Source organism: Saccopteryx bilineata, chromosome 3, assembly GCF_036850765.1.
Source record: "Saccopteryx bilineata isolate mSacBil1 chromosome 3, mSacBil1_pri_phased_curated, whole genome shotgun sequence".
NCBI lineage: Eukaryota > Metazoa > Chordata > Mammalia > Chiroptera > Emballonuridae > Saccopteryx > Saccopteryx bilineata.
The window spans coordinates 205,161,838-205,171,317 of NC_089492.1; the positions used below are offsets into that span (position 1 = coordinate 205,161,838).

Consider the following 9,480-nt stretch of genomic DNA (forward strand, 5'->3'; position numbering starts at 1 on the left):
AAAAGGAGCGCAGTTCCCAGGGACACTTTTTCTCTGTGCCTTCACAACGAACTCCAGAGGCTCTCTCATGAGAAGAGACCTTTGCCTGTTGTCTTGATCCTTGCTTTTCAGAACAGACGAGGTTGCTCCCACCTCCTAGTCAAACCCCTAACTTTGTTAGGCAGGCACAAAAGGACAGAAGGACCACTTTTGAATAAAAGGACTGGGTTTGTATTTGACTTTCAATCAGGAGTTTGGGGACACTGAACAGAGGGGCACCTGCTGAGGTGTCCTTTGCAGTACTGCTGCAGAAGGAAAAGAATGAACAGAAGGAATCCAGGACTCAACTTTCTTCCTGGAACAACCTCCACCCCATCATCCAATTTGCCAACTTAGATGCAACAGGAAGTAATCAAATTTAGAAAGAGAATTGACACTTTCAGCAGCATGGTTGTGGGGGGCATGACTTTGAAGAAAAGCAAATTTGGGAAGACTCTGGTGAATCTAAAGTAATTGCTAGCAGCGGTGGTATATAAGGTTAATTTAAAACACGTTGGTTTCCGCAGTGATAGTGCTTCTACCTGCATTTTCCATCTATGAAGTTCAAGTTCAACCTTGAGAGTGAAGGGGCAGCAGGCAGGCTCCTCAACAGAATGGCTGGTGAGCTGCTGGTAGGCTGACAGTAACAGATGGGTGTTATAGTCTTCTTTGTATTTGTAGGTTTATGCGTTTTTCCCCACTGGACCTGAGGTCATTCTCTGTAGGGTATTTGGTGTGTATGAACTCCAGGTCCCACTTGTGCCCTAGCAAACCAGCCCCAGAGCCAGTGCAGACAGTAGCTATAGTATCCCCAAGCCTTGGAAAGTTCCTTTGTAGGCCTAAGCAGACCATTTTTTTTAGTTACTTAAATTTTACTATAAAACCCAGCAGCAGCTAAAATGGAACAAGGAGCATCTGCTGGGGCCCGGGGCATTGGGCAATCCCACTATTCACCGTGGCTCCCAGTTTCCAGCCCAGCCCAGGTGTCTGAGTTTTTCCCGCTTAAGTGGGAAGAAAAGGAAAAGGAACCATCCAGACCACTTTTGCTAGAACCAAACAAGACCAAGACCATTTTTAAAACAAACTGATGAGCAGGAGAGAAATCTACAAACCACTCACTATATTAGCAAAGGTCTGGTAAAAGGTACCTGAGGCAATTTCCTCCTGGATTTCACTTCTTTCTTCCCTTCTTCTTTCCCACTCCTTCCCAACACACACTCCCACCGCATTTCACATTTTTAAAAATGTCTTTAAGTCTACTAAGGTTCAAACATCAGAGAAAGTTGAAGGATGCTTCTGGATGTGTTTCCGATGTGTGTCTTACCCCTTTGACAATGATCTAGGACAGGAGTGAGGATAGAGATCTGAGGATATTAAGGTGGCGATTCTATTCTCTGGCATCTCAGTAAGTAAGCTAGGGGTTGGAGAAGGTAGAAGCAGTCCCAGAACTGCACCCCCCAATTCATTTTTTCCCTTTTACAGTCCTCAGTGCTGAGCGTGGTGGGGGTGGGTGCTGTGCAGAAACCAAGACCTAGCGGAGTTACAAGTATTTACACACCCATTCACACACACTCCTAAAGCAGGCAGCGGGCCTCCTCCATGCTCATTCTGTGGTCCCAACTTATCCAGAGGCTCTGACAAAAAGCTTGGCCTGTATGCCTGTCTTGACCAGAGTTGCATTCTCTCTCCAAGCATCCCAGCACAGCCCACTCACTAGGACAAGAAGCTTGGTGCGGGACAAGGGGCTGGATGCTCGCCTGGGAATGAGAAGGCAAGGTTCAAAGCCACCACAAGTTAGCCCAGCCTCTCTGAGTCCCCCGGGCATCCTAATTGCGCGCCCTGCAGCCTCCCGCACTCAATACGTCCCGCTGCGCCGGCGCCGGGCCGCGGGCTCCGAAACAGCTGCGAGGCCCGCGGAGCGTGGGCAGGCCCGCCCAACACTGGGGACCCTGGCTGCTCCCGGAGGGGCACTAGGAGGAGGAGGAGGGGTGAACAGACCTGGTTCAGCTAGGGCTGCCAGGCAGGCCGGGGCAGCAGGAAAAGTTGACCGCTCACCTAGCAATCACCAACAGCCTACAAGCACAGACTTTCTCCAGCGGCCTCGCGGGCTGCTCTGAAATCATGCACTTAAAAGAAAGCAAACCACCAGCATCGGTAATGGCTCAGAAGAGGCCAGGATGTAAAATGGAGCTGTTTTTATACAAGGCAACCCAGCGTCTTTATATATTTTATAAATTCCTAATATCCTGGGAAGGATTTTTTTTCTCTAAACCAAATGTGGCACTTCATCACAATACATTCTGCTTTAGTAAAATCAGCTCCCTTGGATTTCATCACTTGTTAAAAAGATAAACTTTATTTTTGTAATTTTCAATCACAAAAAAATCTATATTTTTGTCTAAGCATTTATTTTACTGAATCAAAAAGACATGAAAAGAAAAATCATGTTTTACTAACATATATAAGTGACTCTTTTTTGGACAACATATAATAAATATGATATATCACTTATCACTCAGTCTTTCAAATGTACATTTTTTTTCATATTATGGAGCATGCCACTTTTCCAAAAGAAAAAAGGTCATGAGAAATCAGTGCAAAGTTCTCAGTTACCCTCCTCTTTTCTCTGGGCAGACGGAATGTTCATAGCAACGCCCTATGCCTCAGAATTTGAGGCTGTCTGTCCATCTACAATACTCCACCTGTGCAGTTTCCTCTCTGCGCCCTTCTTCCTTCCCTCCTCTCTCCTCCCCCTCCCTCCCTCCTGCTTGTCCCTAAAGTCATTTTTAAAAGAACTTGAGGTTTTGCTTTGTTGATGTTTTCACTTACTGGTCGCACTTTGTGTGGGGTCAGCATTTTCACCAGTCACACTGCGGTGGGGGAGCCTCCCAGCCCCGTCTCCGGGGTGGGGAGAGGGAGAGCAGAGGGCTGGCTCCTCTTTGGGGGCCCCGCCCATTGGTGAGTGTCTTCCTCTCTCACTTCTCTGCTTCCCAAGTCTGCTGCTAGGGAGGCCCTTTAGCCCGATGTGGGGAGAGGGAGGCCAGCTCTCCGAGTAGGGGTGGGGACAGGAGAGGGACTGCAGACGCTGTCACTAGTTCTTGTTCTTCACCGAGGGTGCGGGGTGCCTGGAATGGGGTTGGACAAGGGATTGAGAGCCGGCTGTCCCCCGGGCCCCAGGCCGTGGATGAGCACTCGGGGCACCAGGGGCCGCTGCAGCTGGGGATGGGGCGCAGGAGGAGTCCGGTACATGCTGCTGTACATGGCCGCCGCAGCAGCAGCTGCGGTCGTGCTGTCCATGCTGCCCAGCAGGCTTGGGTGGTAGAAATAAGGCGATGGAAACATCCTCTGCAGTGCCGAGTAGTTCCCCGCCTCGGCTAGCAGCTCCAGGCCCACAGCCGTCTGCCGCTTCCACTTGGTCCTGGAAAAAAAAAATAGACATTCATGCACCCCGCAGCTGTGGGCACAGTCCAGACACCGAGGCCACTTTTCTCGCTCTTTCCCTAAGAACTGGAGGCTGAGAGAGCTCTGAGAACCAAGAATGAACCACATCTGCTGGCCCCTCAAACACATCAAAATCCAAGTCAGTTTAGCAAATTAAACCTTCAATGTCTGAGACAAGCAAATGAAATTCTACAAGCTTTGCTGCCTTTTCCTGACCTTCTGCTCGACTGTTGCCCCCACCCCTTACAGTTTGGCTACCTTCTGAAACTTTCCTGGAGGCCAACTAAGACCACTCTTTCTATAGGCAGTCTTTTCTCTCCTTTTCTAATGCCCTTCCCCACTGAGTAGCTCCCCAACAATCCGGAGTTCGCTCTGCCCTTCCCCCCTTTCCTGCAGGCACAGCAAGAAGAAACGGTAAACAAAGGGACACAGAGACTCCTGGGCCTTGGACTCTAGCCCCTCTCAGTCCCCAGGGCTGTGGGGACACAATTCTCTCATCAGCCTGACAGGACCTTACAGCAGGCAGGGGCTTAGGGCGAGGAAGGCAACAAGGTTTCCAAACGGAATTCGTTTGAGGGAGGGCTCTCCCGAGGGGTCAGTACCTCCAGGCCATTCTGGGAGGGAAAAATGCTTTTCAAGATATGTTGTCCTCAGGAGAGAGTAACAATTAAAACCTGTGATCAGCTTTCCTCCGTCTCCTCCCTCCCCCACTGCACCCCGTTAGGAAGAAAAGGAGAGCAGGCCTTTGCTCAAAAGCTTCATGAAGGAGCTCAGGGCTAGTGGGCTGTCCATACCCAGCAGCTCCAACCAAATTAATAAACATGTCGCCCATTTTAAATTGGCTACAAATGACACTAATGTTTTCCGACAGAATTAGGGTGGCTGAAACCGTATGTAATGAGACAGAAAATTATGGTAAAGATGACAACTGGATAGGCATTTCCAACCGCACTTATGGATGATTAGAACACAAACGAGAGAAAAGGAGGGGGAGAGAAAAATCAAGACAAGGGAAACAACTTGGCAGGCTTGAGAATACAATATAACCTCGGCCTCAGGTTGCTTGGGTTCTCTCTACAGTTCAGGGGCCTGCAGGCTCTGCCAACCCCTTTCCTAATTTCCTTTCAAGGTTCCTGGCGGGCTCTAAGGTGGCCAGCACAGGGGGACAGATCCTCAGTCTGGATGCCTGCCTAGCCAGCTGCCACATGCTTCTGCCTGCTGCTGCCCACCCTACCTCTCCTGGCCACCTCTGAGTGGGCAGTTCTGAGACTGAAATAGCTAGGCTATGTGGCCAGCTACAGACATTTGAAACCAGCCTGGGGCAGGCCCAAAGGGTGTACCTCACATGCTCTAGGCGCCTGAGTGTCAGTGGCACAGATATCTCATTTTGAGAAGGTGTGGCTTGATTGATTTGGGGGCAAAGTAGGGGGAATTCCAGCCACTCAAATTTGAGAGGGAAAGTAGCACAAGTTAAGACACTTAAAAGTGCAAAAATTCTCTAAACTCCAGCTGCCTGTCAACAGCTCTCACCTTGAGGGAATGGCTAATCCCTGACCCAGCTTGAAAGTCCCCAAGTGCCCACTCCAAGCTCTCTGAGTCCCAAGGCCAGGAGGAAAGAAGACTGGTGCTGTGGTCATGACCTGGATGGCCAGGCACTTGGCTCCCAGACACAATCTCCCTTACCTGCGATTCTGGTACCAGGTCTTGACCTGGGTGTCAGTGAGGTTGAGCGAAGCCGCCAGGTCCATGCGGTCCTGCACGCTCAGGTACTTCTGCCGCTCAAAGCTACGCTCCAGTTGATTGAGTTGGTGGTCAGAGAAAGCCGTCCTGGCTTTTCGAGGCTTTTTGGCTCTCACAGGGGGACTCTCTCGGCTACTCGTAATCTCCCGGTCTCCTTCCTCCTTTGTTCCTATGACAGAAACCCAGACACAGTTTAGTAAAGTAGCCTGGAGTGGCAAAGGGTGGAGTGTCCTACTGGCACACACTTCCATGTTCCCAAGCCAGCCGCTGGTCTCAGGGGACTATATTCTGCCACTCTGCTCACATACATACATGGAGCTTAGCCAGTATGGAGAAAGAGAACCAATTTCTGGGTGGGGAGTGTGGAGCCTCATGTGGAGCTCCTAAAGGGTTATAAAAGGGTATCTGATCTCCCAACCTTCGAAATTTAAAAAGAAAAAAAACTTTTACAGTACAGGGTTCTTTTGTTTTTGTTTCCTTGACTAGACGGGGGGGGGGGGGGGGGGGGGGGGGGGGGAAGACCCTATCCTTTTCTTTTTATTGTTTTTCACTATAACTTTGATTTTTTCTGAGTCAGTAGTTTTCAAAAGGTCTTCCTACCTTTTTATTTCTTTTTTTAAGGAGAGAGCACCTTTTTTATTTTACTTTCCCTGTTTACTTACTCAAATTTACAGGCATTTGTTTTCATTTTCAGGTGCACTTGGGAAACACTGGAATCAAGCTCTCTGCAGCTGCTTGCACCAGTCTTTTAAAGCTTCAGAAATAATATGTCACCCAGACACCGAGCTGAGCTCAAAATCACTGAGCCAATTCAGGTGACAGCCCAGAGATTTCCGGATTCCATTTGTCAACTTTGGTTTTTTACTGAAATGCTGGGAAATCGATATGTCAATCCTCTCTGTTTGTACCCGTTTTTGCTGCGCTCCTTGATCTTCCCTGCAGGAAGAACAATAATCTCTCTAATTGACCCACTGGGGAGGTTGGTGCACAAAATTCGCCAGACCAGACTGTACATCTGTTTTGGGCACTACATGCTAATGTTATAATAGTAAAATGAGAAGCCAATATCCTACCTTCCAGACAGTCGCCTCACATCTTTCCCAGAGATGGCCAAGATTAATAATAAAAATTATACTAAACAATTTAGTAAAGGGAATAAAAAGAACCTTCCTGTTATATTAACACTCTTTTTTTGCCATAAAAACCAGAAAACTTATGAAATTGTTTGGAAAAACAACCTGAAAAAGATAGTTGAAGGACAATTTCAATTGCCATCCTCTGACTTTAGAAAAATGAATTCAACTCCATAAATTTTACTTTCATAAATTCTACCTCCCAATTACTCATAAGGAGCCAGAAATCTTACTAAAATGCAGATATTCAGTTGGGGCTATGGCGTAAGAAGAGTGTTTTTAAAATACTGAAAATCTGGTTATAAAATTTTGCCTTGTGGGCCTCCCCGTAATAACCACGATCTATTTTTTTAAAGTTGTTCCATTAATAAACTCGGAAATTTACCCTTCATTATGTCTGATAATTCCTGTGCTGGTGTTGAGAAAATATAGTGTGTAGGGGGAATGAAATCATTTTCATTAATGAATAAGCACCAGGTTGTGATCATACCCTAAGACACCACTCTAGCTAAAGCCTGTTTCTCTCTCCCTTGTCTCCTTGTTCCTACTGACAAGGTCTCCGGCTAGGAAAATCTTAAATCCTGGCCTTTTAGCAAGGGAAGTATTTCTCGCCACATCCCCTCCGCCGACGGCCCCTTCCTAATACATTTAAATTATGTAAAACAAAGAAAGCAGGTAGGTAGCGTGTGGGTTGAGAGGTAGAAATGTAACAGTAAACAACTTCGGACGAGTCCCTGAATCGCGCGCCCAGGCCTCCCTCCTGCTGGCACTTTCTGACCGCGGCGCGATCGCCTCGGAATGTGCGGGAGAAAGCCCGCGTCGGAGCGTCCAGCGGGCGAGACCGAGGGGTGACAGGAGCCGGCGGCTGAAGCTAGGCGGCCGCGGAAGCCGAGGCGGCGCGACTCACCGTGGCATTTGATGTCGCTCTGGGAGTCTTCCCGCTTGTCGAGTTTGGTCCTGCCGTCCTCCTGCTCCAGCTTTGGCCTGAAGCTCTCGTGCGCTGCGTTGCTCTCCTGCTTCGGGGTGTGGTGGGGAGAAGAGACGCTGGTGCTGTAGGGCGCGCACGCCGCCAGAGGTTTGCTGTCGCCGAGGATGTCCTTAATTAGAAAAGAAGAGGTGGAAGTCCTGGGGGCCGAGGCAGCCGAGCCCAGCTGCGGAGCGGGCGGCGGCGGCGAGGGCTGCAAACTTGGCGCGGGGGCCCCGGCCGGCTGCGGCGGCTGCTGGCTGTGGTGGAGGCGATGGTGATGCTGGGGCCCGTCTGCCACGAGATGCGACTCCGGAGGCTCCATAGTGACCGAGATGGGAGAGGAGGGCGCCGTTCCTACGGTATCAATCTCTGAACAGGGGGACGGAGTGGCCTGACTCCTAAAATCCGCGGTCCTAGCCTCACCGAGCGGGCGGAAATCTCCGTTCATCATGCCAGGGCTGCCCGAACCGGCACTGGACAAAATCGTGTCTATTCCAAAACTCGACCCACTGGCCCCTTCCATTGTTGTCATTTCTACATGAGGTCCACGCCACTCCGCCGCTCAGCAGCCGCCCCGACCCAGCAAAGGAAGCTTTCGATCGTAAAACAAAACAGACACTAAACAATCTTGTCGCCGCTTACAAAAAAAAAAAAAAAGTGGGGAGGGAAGGAAGGAAAACGGGGAGGTGGCAATCAGTGGACAGTTTCGACGCAACTTTTTTTTTTCTCCCCTTATGCAAAAAATAGGGGTGGGAAAAAGGAAAACTGGGGAAAGTTACAAAAATTGTTGAGGAAGCACGGAGCTTGCGCTCCCAGGAACGACCGCGCACTTGGGGCGGCGGGGGCGGCTCAGGGGACCCGGGCGACAAGAGGTGACCCCCAACGCCGCCGTGCGGACTGCCGCCGCCGCCGAGGTCTGCTCACAGCCCGGCACCGGGCGGCAGCGGCGGCGACGGACGCGGCAGGTGCGCGACCGCGAAGACTAGGCGGCTGCGCGCCTTCGGAGCTCCCCTGCGGCTCCCGAGGTGGCTGCCGCGCGCGTCTCGGCCGCCACGGAGCCGAGTTTCTGAACTTTCTTGTAAAGTTATGTAGCAGACACTGCCGCGGTGCTCGTGGCAACAGGAGGAGGAGGAGGAGGAGGAGAAGGAGGAGGAGGAGGAGGAAGAGGAGGAAAAGAAGGAGCAGGCGCAAGGGAGAACGTGGCGGAGACGCTACGCGGTGCGACTCCCGCCGCTGCCGGATGCGTTCGCTTGTAATCCGGCTGCCGGCGGGCGGCGCCAACCCCGTCCCGTGACGTCACGGCCGCGGCCGCCGCTCCCCGCGCCCCGCCGCCGGAGCCCCCGCAGCGGAGACCGCGCGCCCGGCCCTTCGCTCCCATTGGCCGCACCCGCGCGAGCGAGCGACGCCGACGTGCCAGGAGCCAATAACCACGCGGCTCGCGAGCCCGTCAGCGAGCGCGGCTCGGGCCCCGCTGCTCTTTTGAGGAGCTGCACATCCCTTTACCCGCAGCGCGTAACCCAACGCCGCGTCCTACGGTATCCATAATCATGAGAGAGGGCGAAGGAAGAGAGGGGAAGAGAGCAGAGGGAGACTAGGGAAGGGAACCAGAGGGTAAAGGAGAGACAGAATAGTAAGGATTTGCTAAGGAATAGTAAGAAATCAGGAGAGGGAAGGAAGAGTACAGGAAAGGAAAGCAATCTGGCCGGTTTACCTTTAGATTCCAGCGCAGCATCCCCGAACATACGTTTGAATAGCCCGAGGACACTGAGAGCTGAAGAAGGGGTCCCTGAAGGAACCCACCAGAAAGTGTGTAACTCCAGCAGCCAGAGCTCTGAGTGGGCCGGCGGACTCCGAGCTCTGATTTCTCCCTCAAATCGCCCAGGCGCCCGGGCTCTAGCCCCGCTCTGAAGCCGGGCTCTGAGGGGGGATAGGGAGGGGCCCGCGTCCACCCGGCCCTATCCAGAGGGGTTGGGGAAGATTGGGAAAAGGACCTGCTACTCAAAACCAGGGACCCAGTCTAGTCACCAGTCACGGCCGGTGATGGAAGAAATGCCTGGCCAGATACTTTCTCCCGAGCGGGGGAAAATAAAACCCCGATGCGTTCTGTAGTGGCGAGGGGAGCCGCGGTTCCCTGCGGTGTCAGGCTGGTATGGAGCAAGGAAACTTGAGTGGTGGGTCCGC

At 51.7% G+C, this 9,480-nt stretch overlaps 1 protein-coding gene across 1 annotated transcript; it reads right to left on the bottom strand.

The window, feature by feature from the left end:
* Positions 1-2,538: 2,538 nt before the first annotated feature.
* On the bottom strand, positions 2,539-7,879 carry BARHL2 (BarH like homeobox 2). Its single transcript, XM_066264952.1, has 3 exons — positions 7,240-7,879; positions 5,143-5,368; positions 2,539-3,436 (listed from the first exon to the last, which is right to left on the bottom strand). The coding sequence occupies exons 1-3, from the start codon at positions 7,829-7,831 to the stop codon at positions 3,124-3,126; spliced, it is 1,131 nt and encodes a 376-aa protein (XP_066121049.1). The 5' UTR covers positions 7,832-7,879; the 3' UTR covers positions 2,539-3,123.
* Positions 7,880-9,480: the final 1,601 nt, after the last annotated feature.

What these genes read in the sequence shown, in the direction of transcription:
- BARHL2 (XM_066264952.1), bottom strand. Translation starts at nt 7,831, where the DNA reads ATGACAACAATGGAAGGGGCCAGTGGGTCGAGTTTTGGAATAGACACG. An exon ending in GAGCGACATCAAATGCCACG is followed by an intron (nt 5,369 to 7,239) that starts GTGAGTCGCGCC and finishes TTTCTGTCATAG; the next exon opens with GAACAAAGGAGGAAGGAGAC. An exon ending in ACCTGGTACCAGAATCGCAG is followed by an intron (nt 3,437 to 5,142) that starts GTAAGGGAGATT and finishes TTTTTTTTCCAG; the next exon opens with GACCAAGTGGAAGCGGCAGA.